The 14,800-nt window shown below is 41.0% G+C and overlaps 1 protein-coding gene across 3 annotated transcripts in view; it reads right to left on the minus strand.

The window, feature by feature from the left end:
- Window positions 1-14,800, minus strand: part of GRHL1 (grainyhead like transcription factor 1) — a 67,146-nt gene that overhangs the window by 25,702 nt on the left and 26,644 nt on the right. For all 3 annotated transcript variants that reach the window (XM_068280312.1, XM_068280311.1, XM_068280313.1), the window contains exons 4-8: window positions 12,485-12,875; window positions 11,252-11,328; window positions 10,008-10,164; window positions 9,644-9,755; window positions 6,404-6,498 (exon numbers count right to left, since the gene is read on the minus strand). In XM_068280312.1, coding sequence (XP_068136413.1) covers window positions 6,404-6,498; window positions 9,644-9,755; window positions 10,008-10,164; window positions 11,252-11,328; window positions 12,485-12,875 — 832 coding nt within the window. The remainder of the gene's footprint in view (window positions 1-6,403; window positions 6,499-9,643; window positions 9,756-10,007; window positions 10,165-11,251; window positions 11,329-12,484; window positions 12,876-14,800) is intronic.

A 14,800-nucleotide genomic window follows, 5' to 3' on the forward strand; every position in this document is an offset into this window, starting at 1 on the left:
AAGTCATCCGTATGTGACATTAACAGGTAAGAAGTTATTGGCCAGCCCCAGGCCCAACCCCAAGAAACAATCCTCAAAGTATCTTCAGCTTGTTTAGCAAGATTCTTCCCTGGACGGCCAACAAAAACAAAACGCAAAGCAAAAGCACAATAACCCGGTTCATCCTCATTCCTCCTGCATGGTGGAATAAACACAGGTAGTGTGTCTGTAGTCACCCCAGTCTTAGAAGAGTTCATTCTGCTTAAACTAGATAGGAGTCTCACGACTGTAAAGAACAAACAAGAAACTGTATCCAGCAGCAGACACGTTCACTAGAGGTTACACATACAGGAGTGTTCTGATCATAAAGTTCTCCGATTGTTTGCAGTGTTGATATTCAAAGAGCTTTCTGTAACAAGTAAAAGCATTTAGTAAACGGATTATGCTGTCCAGGAAACACTGCAGCCATGCTGAACCAGACCAGTCCGTTTGTCTCCATTAGTTTAGTGTTTTCATGGTTCTATCTGGTGGGCCTACGGCCACTTGCTACACAATTCTGTACTTCTAACCCCACTAAGAACCCAAATTGTCACAGCGTGAATGTAGTTGCCTCAGAGGCCACTGTGCCGAAAACATGGAATACAGTGGAGGGGACTTTGCCGGAAACATGTAATCTACCAGAATGGACTGTGCCAAAACACACTGGAAGAGGATAGTGCCAGAAATATGGAATACACTGAAGAGTACTGTGCCAGAAAGATGGAATGGACTCTTCATATTCCACTGACCTGTAATGGTAGGAGGGATGATGAGACTCAGGTCAACTACATTTACAGAGTCCCCCAACCCTGTCCTCCGAGCCCACCAACAGCACTGGTTTTGCAAAAAAACAAAACACAAATATCCACAGGTGGGGTAATTAGTGTCGTCTGAGCTGAATAACTTCCTCTGTGGACTTCCACAAAACATGCACTGTTGGCGGCCCAGGAGGACAGGGTTGGAGAACAGTGAACTACAAGACACATAGCTGTAGATGTCGAGTAGAAGCTGCAAAATTTATCATTGAAAAGTTCAATACCAAAACCAAATAGACCAAGTATTGCAAAGTCTAGTCACGCACAGAAACCTCACGATTCATCACATGCAGTTTCTAGGAAACTAAGCCTGAGTGTAAGGAAGGGAACAGTATACTTGTTTGTTTCTGCCATTTAAAGTTCCAGTGTGCCAATTCTTTAAACCACATTCTGGGCAGTTGTACTTGGTTCCTTCTAGCAGGTGCCTGAGGCTTTTCAAACCTATAGAGTGTGAGCTCGCAAGAGCAGGGACCTCCTCCTAGTGTTTCTCATACCGCTGTAATTCTAACGTATGCACATGTACCAACTACACACGAACTATGTATGTAACTGTATTTACTCTATTCAATGTCATGACTGTACAGTGTCTTACTTCTCATGTATATTTGTTCCCCATTGTGTGTAATAAGTACAGCGCTACAGAAGATGTTGGCGATATATAAATAAATAATAATCCTTTTTATACCATTTTATCATCTAATCATTTGGGCACCCTCATCAGCATCCTATCTGTGATCTCAGCACAGTGGGCAGCACGGTGGCATAGTGGTTAGCACTCTCACCTTACAGCTCTGTGTCCAGGCCATGGCACTATCTGCACAGAGTTTGTGTGTCCCCCCCCCCATGCCTGTGTGGGTTTCCTCCGAGCACTCTGATTTCCTCCCACACCCCAAAGACATACAGATAAGTTGATTGGCTTCCCCTAAAAATAGGCCACAATACATACACTACACAATACTTACATAGATATATGGTAGGGACTTGCATAGACTTTAGTAGGATTACATTGTGAGCCCCTTTGAGGGAACGCTAAGTGACAAGACAATATACTCTGTAGAACGCTGAAGAAGATGTCAGCGCTATATAAATCATAATCTCATCCTGGAGGGCAAGTAACGGTTTTGAATTGTTTGTGCGTCTCGGAAGTGAGAGGGATAAGGAGCCTGCCATATTAATTTCCTTTTAAACAAGGACAGTTGCCTGGCATCCTTCAGAACTTTCATGTACCAGTAGAGTCTGAATCACACGTGAAACAAGCATGCAGCAAATCCAAATTTCAGCCAATTTCTCAGAGACCCTAAATCAGGGCTGGATTAACATATGGCACTGTAGGCACAGGTCTACAGGCGCCTGATGATGGAGGGGCGGCTCACTCCCTTCCCTATGCAGAGTCCCGGAGCGCAAATGAGAGTTTAGTCACCTGGCTCTCAGCATTCCACTGACAAGTTCTCCCTTCAGCTGGGGCACCACTAGCTACTTAATATTGAGGGTACTTCTGGCTGCCTAATGCTAAGGGAAACCTGTAGCTACCTATGACGGTTAAGGGAGAAGTGACTGTACCCTTGCGGTGCGGTTCAGCGGGGGTTTGTTGTGGGTTCCTGGAAGGCGAAGTTTAGGGTTTCAGGATATCTGTGCCTATAGGCTTCTGTGATATAAATCCAGGCCTGCCCTAAATGCTACACTAGGTTGGCCTATTAGGATCCCCTTTTTTTATTTCCTTAGTAGGTCTTGGCTTGCTTTCTTTAGTATTGCATTTTAAAAAGGTAAACATAACTGCTGCAACTGCTGTATGATTAGCTGCTGTATTTGATTTTTTCCTTTAAATACACTTCTCATAGCTGGGTAAACAATGCTGTATGAAACCAGCTCAAACACCAATTTGTCACCGAAGTACTCGTAAAAGACTGCAGAAGCCCAACACCAAAGCCTGTACATAGTGTTACCTTGCTTCCCTGACACCATAAAATGATGTGGGGCCTCTCCCACTCCATTTCACAATAGGAGCTACGCAACTACCACTGTAATACTAAACAAAAATAATAGACAACGCCTTATTTTAAGAAAGGGTGGTTCATTAGTGCGGTATCCCTTTAACTGACAAGCCTTCATGTTCAGAGTCATGTGAATGTGACAAGCCTTGATGTTCACAGTCATGATACAAAGCTAATCGATTACCTCAATTAACCCCTTCACATCTCCTGCACGTTGGATGACTGGAGTCACAAATATTTATAAGGGAACAGCACTCCAATTTACTTCCACAATAAACATGTTTCGCAACTCTGGAAACGTGTTGAGGAACAGTCACCTAAAAGACTAGCGATCATCACAGCTGCTAATCGTGCTTTGTGATGGAATGCAGATGAGGTCATGTAGGCCAGCAGTCTTATTAATGGGTCATTAATAAAATAATCACAGAAATCAAAATATATAGGTCATTACAGCTTTGTATTGAGGCCTGAAAAGGTCCCATATAGTAACATGCCTGCTGTAGGCATCCTTTGTCATTCCACAGGCCCACAAACAGCATAGGACATACATTCACATGTCCATGAAGAGTGTGAGGCAAGACTCCACAGATCTATAAACCATATGTGACAACATCCCACAAGTTCCTTGACATACGGAGCAAAGTCCCTTATGGTCCAGGATGTATGAGACATCCCATGGGGTCCATGTCCCACAGGTCCATAGACCATAAGGATCAACATCTCACAGGGTGCACAACCTATGTAACAACTTCCCATTGAAGGAGAAAGAAAGAAAAAAAGAAAGAAAGAAAGAAAGAAAGAAAGAAAGAAAGAAAGAAAGAAAGAAAGAAAGAAAACCACACTGAGTGTGCCACATTAGTAGATGGACTAGTGAGTACTAAACAGACCATATACCGTTTTTTTTAAGATATAAGATATAGAGATATATATATATATATCACATACACACACAAAAACTTTCAGTGTTGGTAGCTTTCAGGGACTGTAGCTTTACTCAGACCAATTTTGGCTGTAAGGCTATTGTGCTCCTTTCTATCAAATCACCTCCAAGTTGATTCTAGAGCTTTCTGAGAACATGTGTATCGGAGGATTTTGGCTGTGGAGCCACTGTGGGCACATTAGTCACGGCACCTATTCAGCAGGCACTACTGACAGACAATTGCTAGTAACAGCTAATCAAGAGCTTGTTTTCTAAAATGCCAGTTGACGTTTGACTGGTTGCTATGGGCAACCGCCACACTTTCCTTAAGTTTTATTCATAATGCCGTTTCACTCCGTTGCCTGAAGCTTTCCAACAAAGCATGGGTTAAGCATACATCTCCTTTCTTTTCCCCCCTTGTCTTTCTATTTGGAGAACTAACGAGAAAGAAAGTTCAACAATCCCCACAGTGTTTGTTTATGAACTCTCCCAGACATTCACCTCACGGTTTCCTTACAAGCGGCCGCCTCACAATAGCATGGCTTCAGAGTACAGGTGAACGAGTACAACAATCTATCGTGAGAGGAGAAGAAACAGAGCGGCTCCTTTTTTTCAGGCCTCAAAGCCTAAACTCTCCATGGGCTATTCTATACCCCATTGTCACAGGTCCTCCTAGCCCAAACTGCCCCATTACAATCCACAGAGGTAGAAACTCACCGTCTTCAGTCAGAGAGGTGGCCCAGAAGTAAAACTTTCCATTAGTTGGCTGTGTTTACAAGTAAGCAGCGTATACAGCTTCGTCATGACAAGTCGCCACTTTAGTAGAACAGCTTAAGATATTTATTAGCAGAAAGGGGACAGGACTGCATAAAAGCAAAAAACACAATCCCAAGTTCAAAAACTTCCACTTGTCATGCAAAGGCAGCTGTGTGCCAGTTCTTCAACAGACAGTTGTTTCAGGAGGTAGCACTAATTCCTCCCTTTCTGGTATGCCAGTGCAGTAGGGCTTGAATGATGTATATGGTAGTAACACAATTGATTTAAAGCCAAGTACCCACGGAAAGATGAATCATATGAAATGACTGAGGAATGATCATATGAAATGACTGAGAAATGATCTTACGACATGATGCAAACAATATGTTGCATATTTGTTTGTAAGACAGACGGGCCAATAAGGATCATTAAACAATGGTGAGGTGCTGTAGACAGGACAAAATTTAACCACTTTATCCACTACTACAGTATAACTATGTCCTCTCTGACTTCATTTAAGCCACGAGGACGTAGATAAACATCTAGTAGCGAAGCAGTGCTGTGCTTGATTGGGGTTGCTCCTGTGCAAACCTCCGGCACTATCTGCTGCAGCACTTATTGGTGAAAAAGAATTTATGTTATCTGAGTCAATAAGATTGATTTTTACCATTAAAAATACTTTCTCAGTTCATAGTCAAAAATACACTGTAGCATTATTACCAAATATCCTCACCATAATATTGTTTTGTGGTAAACGGTAGAAATAGCCAAACAGAGTTTGCGTTCATCTTCAGTAGCGTTTTTTATTTTTAAACTGGAATTGCTAAAACTGAGAAATAATGTATTTTTCCCTCTATTTTTCCTCATAGTGCACAGAAAACAAAATTGTTTGAGAGAAAAATGCCATACAATGAAAGTCTAGCTTGTCTTGAAACAATATATTATATTTTGTTTAGGTGTCATAAGTAGGGATAAAGTTATTGCTGATTAAATAGGGACATAGCTAAAATGTAAAAATACTGCTCTGGCCCATAAAGGGCTAAACAAGGTCTGGATGCGAAGTGGTTAATAATCGTTCAGGCAGCGGTCACGCTTGTCTTTCAGTTTTCTACACTGTTCAGAAAACAGAAAGACAAGTGTGACCCCTGCCTTACACCAGCTAATGTAATTTATAGAGAAACCTGACAAGTTGCACAAGATGTCACTTTTTTTCTGCACACAAAATTTCCATTCAAGTGTGACCTAGCCCATTGATTAACATGAGTTCTCAGTTGAAATCAGTTGTTCAGTGCAGAAAACGCACACAAAAGCCAACAAGTGTGACCCCTGCCTCATAGGTCTTTATGCATTGCTGCTATGAACAATTATCAGCGGATGTGATCTGTCATGACGGTCGCTTGAAATGCCCGGGAATCATCGCAAAAAACGTTCCCCAGTAACCATTGGTACAATTTTCATGCCGTATATCTGAACAATGAGTCAGTCACTGTTTGTTTTTGCTATTTCTCCTGTGGGTATGGGCCTATGCAGTTTCAAACTGAACCTACTTCGAAGAAGATTAATATTAACTAATGCTAGGGAGATGTTCCACAAGACAGACAAATCATACAAAAAAAACAAAACAAAAAAAAACACCTCAAAATAATCTATAATATTTCACAGGTATAAATTGAGAAATATAATTCCGGTAAATCTCCATCAGGAAGTGTGGGAGAGGAGATGGCGTTTTACATGTAAATGCGAATCTATACTCTGTACTTAAGTCGCTGTGGTAATAAATCAGGCTACATATTGATGAAGGAGTGCATAATAAGTTAATTACAGTGTAGGATTGTAATAAATTCAACACACCCTGTTTAATGTGGGTAGAAATGAAACCATATAAAATTCAGATTTACACGTACCTTGCCTTCATCGTTAAGGTCCCAGGTGAAGGAAATGGCATTATAGGCAATCTCTTCTATGTTACTGATGGTGTTGAAACTCTCTTTGTAGTCGGCTGTAAAACAATCACAGAAGTCCGGTAAAATGGGGGATTTCTGGAAACTGACTTCCTTGTCAAATGGTGCGGGGTCAGTCAAAAGAATCATGTGACAGAAACAAGAACTCTTCCCTCTCCCCCTTTCCCCTCATACTTCTATGGGCCAATCTACTCTAAACTGATATGTATGGAGGGGTATGACTGCAGGGCAAGATCACTTCTTAAAAGTTTGATGACATTGGCCCTTCTTAAAATTCATTTTTCATCCTAAGTTTTCTCCTAGGTGATATTGTCACCTAGGAGAAAACTCGGTGCAATTAACTTTTTCTTGAGTTCTCTCTTAAGAGATAATTTTCATTTTCTCTTTAAAAGACCTTTTCAGCATTTTACAATTGATAAAGTACCAAAAAGTAGGTGGAAAAGTACTATGAAAATTATTTTAAGTACAGTATTTTCTTTCTTGTTGGCGATTTTAAAAACAATTTATTGACAAGTTTGAAAATGTCATTTAGGAGAAAAGTGAATTGCATATGGACCCTTGTCCATAAAAAGGCCCTTTAAGCCACCAGCAAGCAAGAAAATAAATTTTGACAATACTTTATCTACTTTTTGGTACTTTTTCAACTGCAGGGTGCTAAAAAAAGATGTAATGATCTCCTAGGAGTAAACTTAGAAGAAAAAGTGAATTGCATAAGGCCAATTAAGAGACCAGATCATAAAAGCTATTTAAAGCCTGTAAAGTCATTGTAAGATTGTTTCAGTGAACCGGAGGGGTTTCCACATCTGTAAACTGACACTGAAGCTGGAGTCAAGGAACCACAAGGACCCTACGACTACTTTTCTGAAAATCCAGATCCTCTCCTGTCCAGAAAGATTCAGATTTATCAGGGACATTGATTGCCCTGAGTTTGAGATCGGAGTCATGCCCCTTACTCTCACCTACAAAGCAGCGGGAGCAGCTCAAATGCCAGTAAGGCTGTGTTGCCAACCATGTGCGGCCAGCAGGAGACGATGATCCACCGTGGACCGGCTGTAGCCCGGGGCAGATGCGCTCCCCCATTGGCTTTAGGGGGGGGGGGGGGTGTGTGAATACATCCGTGTTCCCGGGATTATCATGGACTGCACAGAAGTGCGGTCCACTTACTGAAACAGAACCTGTGGATCCATTGCTGCGTGACAACTGTGAACAGCTCCTATTTATAAAAGAGTTCACTGTGGAGCAGAGAATGGGAAAAAAAAATATATAATAATTAAAAAAAAAAATAAAAAAAATTATATATATATATATATATATATTTATTTATATTTATATTTATATATTTATTTATTTTTTCCCTTACTCTGCTTAAAGAGACACTGAAAAAAAAAATGATATAATGAATTGGTTGTGTACTATGAATAATTACTAGTAGATTAGCAGCAAAGAAAATATCCTCATATTTGCATTTTCAGGTATATGTGTTTTCTAACATTGCATCATTCTCTAACCATTTACCGCCATCCTAACGTATTAAAACGTCATGCTTACCGCTATTAACAGCAACATGACGTTTTAATACGTCGCGCATTCCCGCCGCTGCTACCGCCGTGTGTCCGCCGCTACCGCCGCCATTACCGTCGGGATCCCGTGCTGGGCGATTGGGGAAGAGGACTGAACAGTCCTCTACCCAATCGCAGTGCCTGGAGTGAATGGACGTGACCGCGAACAGCGGCTACGTCCATTCACATAAACAGGAAATGTAACAGTTTAATAAAGTGTGTACAAAAAAAAAAAAAAAAAGTGAACACGTCCTATGAGTGTTCACCAGCGCCATCTTGTGGCCAAAAAGTATATTACACCTACAAAATACATAAATTTTCAAGTATATACACATCATTAATAAAATTACACTTCCAACCCTCCCCCCCAAAAAAAACACTTGTAAAAAAAAAAAATCAGCTTAAAAAAAATAAATAAATAGTTGCCTTAGGGACTCAGCTTTTTTTATTCTATATTTTATGGGGGAAAATTAATTTTAATTTATTACATAGGGGCTTGTAATTATGGCCAGAACAAACAGAAAAATAACCACTTATATTTCAAAATAATATACTGTCGCCATACATTGTGGTAGGGACATAATCTAAACGGTTTAATTATCGGGACCACTGGGCAAATAAAACGTGTTTGTTTTATCCACAGGAGAATGTTTAATTTTAAAACTATAAAGGCTGAACACTGAGAAATAATGATTTTTTTTCTTTTTTTTTCTGTTTTTCTCATTAAAATGCATTTAGAATAAAAAAATTCTTAGCAAAATGTACTATCCACAGAAAGCCTAATTGGTGGCGAAAAAAACGAGGTATAGATCATTTTCTTGTGATAAGTAGTAATAAAGTTATTAGGGAATAAAAGGGAGGAGCGCTGACAACTGAAAATTGCTCTGGTCCGTTAGGATAAAAACCCTTGGGGGTGAACTGGCTAATATGTGCAGATTACACAACACTCTGCATTCAAAATGATTCTTTCAGAGCAGTCTGAACTAATGACCTCTCCTCTAGCAGATAAAAAGAAAACTGTTCACTTATAGTTGAGATAATAAAAGTCAGAAGACAGCCCTCTCCACGACTTTGAAAGTCGTAGAGATTAATGGCTTTTTTGCATAGAGATAACAACTGTAGTTTCTTAACTCTTCCTGTACTGGAAACAATTACACTGATGTATCTGATCTTCATGTTTTATTTCTTAGCTGTACTACACATACAAATCATAATATCATAATTTTTCTTCGCTTCAGTGTCTCTTTAAGTGAGAACGGAGCCTACTCTTGTTGGTAGGAAGACATGAGGGAGAGATGAGGCTTGGTTCACACATTAATCTGTACATTTCCAGTCCAGTCCTAGACACCCGCCATGCATGGCCCTGGGCATCCTGATCACGCTCCTGTGGCCGGAAGCATTCTGTGCATGCGCAGTAGTGATTTTTACGTACTACTCACGTGCAGAATGCTGACGTGCACGGGCGTGGGATGAGGGAGCATGTGGCCCGTGGCAGCGTATACAACTAATCACAGGCAGATACAGCTGCCCAGAGGATCACAGAAAGACACCCCAAGTTAGATTTTGATGTCCTTTAAGTTTTAATAGTTTATTACCCAATAAAGAAGAAAAAAAAAATACATACCTATATCGATGCATCTCTGTTTGGCAGTGTGCTGTCTGGAATGCCAGTATTTCCAGTGACGCAACTGGTCCTCCCTGCTTTTATCATCAGCAAACACAACCATGATGACACTCTAAAAGAGACAGAATGACCAACATGAGAAGGAGAGATTGCTCTGCAGGTATTCACAGGTTGGTTACTGAAGCTGAAAGTAAAGTGCTCAAGAACAACTGCTAATGGCAGAAGGGGAAGCAATTAAAGTACACCATTTGTTGTCCACAGTTTTTATTTCTGCTTTCTGCTTGTACAGCCGGCTATGGTGACTAATAGGATGTTCAACGTAGAGCAGGTCCAATGCATTGCCCTCCGAGAGAACGTTACTTACCCGGACTTTGCTGATTGGATGGTGTATCCCTTTATTGCTGCCAATCTCTTTTAGCGTGATTGGGTAAAACTGGCCTTTGTTTAGATAGGTCATTGTGCTGTCTCCAGGCTTTGGTCGCAGGGATTTAGAGGCTTCAAGTGTATATTCAAAATTATTCCTACATAAAAAAAAAAAAAAAAAAAAAAAAAAAAAAAACATATTACATGAATATAAGGCATCAATATTTGTGTCACATTAAAAGAGAGCTTGCTACTCTTTCATTGGCACACGTGCTGTAATGATCTGAGAGGTTACTAGCAAGATAATTCAGCTGTAGCTGCACAGAGCTGTGGATTCTTAACCCTTACATGAGGAAGGGGGGGGGGGGGGGGGGGGGTAAACGCCGACTAGTCTTATGTAGCATTGGAACTGTACATTCACATGTTATGTGCTGCAGGCTCCCTTTAAAGGGGGGGGGGGATCGTCAGCCACAAAATCCAATTTTATTTACCCACTGCTCTGCGTTTATAATGTAACATGAAACCTGACCCTGCATTGCAAGCACTCCAATCTATTCAGGAAAGTTTCTGCTGTAATAAATCTTATCTCAGTCAGCCTGGCTTTATTTTCGCCATCACCCATGAGAGAGAGGGAAGCTTGACATTTCCCCTCCCACATTCCTGCTCCTCACTGACTGGCTGAGTGCAGTTCAGTGTGAAGCTGAAATATCTGTTATGCAAGTAAAACAAGTATGTATCTGTTTTTTCCTTGCATAGTATGGCTGGCCCTGCTGCTTAAAGATATGGACACTCCGTGAAACTTCATCAAGCAGGACGACACTTTTGGTCTAATTTGCGTTAGCCTATCAGACAAACAATATTATAACACACTGTCAAATATGTGTTCATATTACAGCAGTTATGTTATTTTTACAGTTTCTCAACATTTCATTCCTTTCCGCCAAAAGTTCCACGTTCTAGGTGTGTCAGGCACCACATTACAGATTTCTGATGCACTGCCACCTATAGGAAAAATATTGCACTGCTGCAGAGTAAAGCCTATGATACTGTATGAAATTAGGAATGGGCAACTTTGTACCCAGGTGGTCTAGTTGCAACTTATAAGAACTGCAAGTGCAAGGCACCCTCTAGCCCCCCCCACCCCCACCTGAAGCATTCTGGTTTGGAAAGCTCAGTTAATGTAAAGGAGGATTCATACTTTTTTTAAATAGAATAAAAAAGGGAATAATAATATTTCAAAATTACCCAGAAACAGGATCGAAAACATATTCTTCAGAGCTGACGCTGCTGATCCGTAAATTGAGATCAGCTGGAAAGAAAACCTAAGAAAGTAAATAGATAAAAGAGAAAAGTTTGTATATGAAGCTGAACAAAAGGGTACATGGAAAATTACAGCAGACAACAGGGATACGTGCATCTCAAGTATTATGAGGCAATAACCTCATGGTGCAATTTGCATGCAGATTCTCTCTTCTCCGTACATGTAAGGGGATCATTTAAAAGGGAACCTGAAATGAAAGGGACAGGGCTGTGGAGTCGGAGTAATTTTGGGTACCCGGAGATTTCATAAACGGAGGAGTCGGATCATTTTGTACAAAATCCACAGCCCTGGTAAGTATCAGACGAAGGAGTCGGAGCCATTGTGGGTACCCGGAGTCGGAGTTGGAGGTTTCATAAACTGAGGAGTCGGAAGATTTTTGTACCGACTCCACAGCCCTCGAAAGGGATATGGAAGCTGCCATATTTTTCCTTTTAATCAATACCAGTTGCCTGGCTATCCTGCTGATCTACAGCCTGAGACTGAACAAGCATATGCAGATCAGGTACTCTGACTCCGGTTTACCTGCATTAGTCATATGCTTATTTCAGGGTTTTGACTCAGGCGTTACTTACGCCAGAAGATCAACGGGGCTGCCGGGCAACTGGCATGGTTTCCAAGGAAATAAATATGGCAGCCTCCATATCCTTCTCACTTCGGGTTCCCTTAAAAGATTTTTATACTTAACTCTCTCCAATTCAAACTACATGAGTACTTCCAATTTCATTGGGCTTCTCTTCCTCACCATAAATACGACACCAAATCACGGTCCTGTCTTTTCTCGGTGGTCTCCCTGCACCTTCAGCTAAGGGTATGGATACAATTATGTGTGTACACAGATAATTTATGCTCAACATACCCACTGAAAGAAATTCACAAGTTCATGTGATACAAAGGTGTAAAAACAAAAATGTACACACCAATCAATGATCTTGTTTGTGTTTGACCCCTCTAAACTAGCACAAATGCCAATTTGATTTGTTAGTACTAGTCCACCAAAATGCTGACTTTATCCAAGAACTCTAGGGTGGCAGTGATAAATTTTGAAATAAGTGTCTCAACAAAAGCTACAACAAGTCCACCAACAGAGCTGAATTCCAAAGACAAGAAAATCCCATTAGGTGCATTTGATACTACGAGAAAGCTTGTGAATGGTTTACCTCCTGAACATCTTCTTTGAACGTCTCTGAGAAGGTGGTGTCTGGAGTCCGCCTCTGAGAGCTGGGAGGTTGACTGTTGGAGCTGTAATGGTCAGGAGTGACGTTGCGGTCAAAGGTCACAATGCGTTCCACGACTTCGGGGTGGTAGACATTTGGCGGGATACCTGCCACGGTGAAGCAATGGCCCTGAGCTTCAGTTTTGATTGCATGAGTGGGCATGGACGTGATGGAGACTGTGGCAGTGGTGTCTGGCGTGGTCAGATGTCCTCTTTTGTCCATATGGTTTCCCAGTGGAACAACAATATTAAAAGGCACGTTGGGTTTCAGAACCTGGACTCTGTTGTCTCCCGCACAGATCAAGGACTGCTCATTCACTTGTGGCAGCCCATTTCTTTAAAAAACAGAACAAAGGAATTAGACTCATAACAGAAGAAGAAGAAACAGCAGTTCAGATTAGCCAGCCAACCTGTTACATCAGTGCATGCATCTTAATTCCTATACTAGTAGAAATAAGAAGGATAAGCTGACAGTGTGATCATACAGAGGGCCATCCATGGGATCAAAGAGCAGGAAGCAGCCCTTTCATGATGCAATATTTTCCCGTCATGAGATACAATGGACTGGGTGCCATGACACCCATCTATATTCTGTTAGCATAATGTCGAAGGAACCTTCTTACTGAAAATCTATGGTTATGAGGCAGACCCTCCTGCTTTGGCCAAACTGTCCATATTCTTAGCATTATTTATAGAACAATTGAAGAGAGAAGGATATAGATGCCATATTTATTTCCTTTTTAACCAATACCAGTTGCCTGGGATCCCTGCTGAACTATCTGCAACCATCAAATAGTGTAACAACAGTCATTTAGATCCCATTCACCATACACTACAACCGTGACTGGTGAGCACACACCCCTATCACCCATAATGCACCCATGTGGCACACTGTGCTTCTCTTCCACACACTTGTGGGGCTCACCGGATATGAACCTCCTCTGAGATCAGCGGGCATAAGGCATTAGCATACTCCCCGGGGTTGTCCTGAACGCTGCACCAAAGGTCGAATTTTCTCAGGGAGACAATATAGAATGTAGCGTCTTCATTAGAGAACTACTAAACATTGCACTAACACACAAAAACGATCAAGAGCTTCTCAACTCCCCCCCCCCCCCCTTCATGCTACACACACCAGCAAAAAATTACCATAAACATTTGCATCAACATAGAGTTATTTTCAGATCATTAACCATCTCTATTCATGAGCTATATATACATAGTCATGATTCATAAACTAAATCATAACACCACAATGTAAATAAAAAGAACTGATACAAATAAAAATATAATTAACAAATGAATAAATGGAAAATTATCTAAAACTATTATGGCCAGAGGCTGAGTCATGCAATCTGCAAATCAGTAGAGTTCAGAAGGGAGTAATTACTGAAAGCCTCTATAGCCTTCTCATTAAAAACATAAAAAAAATGTTTGTGTAGCTATATTTAAAGACCAGGTTTAGGCACAGTTTTTTTTATATGGTCTTCTGTGAATTATGCATAAAACCCCCAAAAAACAAAAAAGCATAAATCACAGCTTCTCACTGATTTATCTGCAATTCCCAACTGCCTGTGCACAGCCCCTCTCCCTCCACCTTCTCAGTCTGAAGCTATGATAGGCCGTCAGTTAACAATAAGGGGGCGTGGTGTCAGCTGACAAGAGCAAATCATTCACCCCCTGCATCGCCATGTGATTAAAGGGGGGGGGGGGTTCAGGCTGAATGGGTGTCAACAGATGTTTCTACAACTGTACTAATTCATGTAAAATATTTAACTGCGCATTAGAAATTTACATTAAAGAAAAAGTGAGGTGAGAAGAACATGGTGGTTGCCATATTGATTTGCTGTTAAACAATACCAGTTGCCTGGTAGTCCCCGCTGATCCATTTGGCTGCAGTAGTGACTGAACCACACCAGAAACAAGCATGCAGCTAATCTTGTCAGAATTGACAATTATGTCAGACACACCTGATCTCTATGCTTGTTCAGGGTCTATGGCTATAAGCATTAAAGGCAGAGGATCAGCAGGACTGCCAGTCAACTAGTATTGTTTAAGAGGAAATAAATATGGCAGCCTCCATATCTCTTTCACTTCAGTTATCCTTTAGTGTACATAAAAGGCCTGAATGGGAGCCCGGATGAATAATGCATTATACTAGCGTGATTGTTTTTTCCACCCTGTGTAAGATTCTGGCTCACCCAGTGTGTACTGTATAAGTTGTTACTCAAATCCCACATGGTTAGCAAACTAGTGTGAG

The sequence above is a fragment of the Hyperolius riggenbachi genome, chromosome 4 (genome assembly GCF_040937935.1).
Source record: "Hyperolius riggenbachi isolate aHypRig1 chromosome 4, aHypRig1.pri, whole genome shotgun sequence".
Taxonomy (NCBI): Eukaryota; Metazoa; Chordata; class Amphibia; order Anura; family Hyperoliidae; genus Hyperolius; species Hyperolius riggenbachi.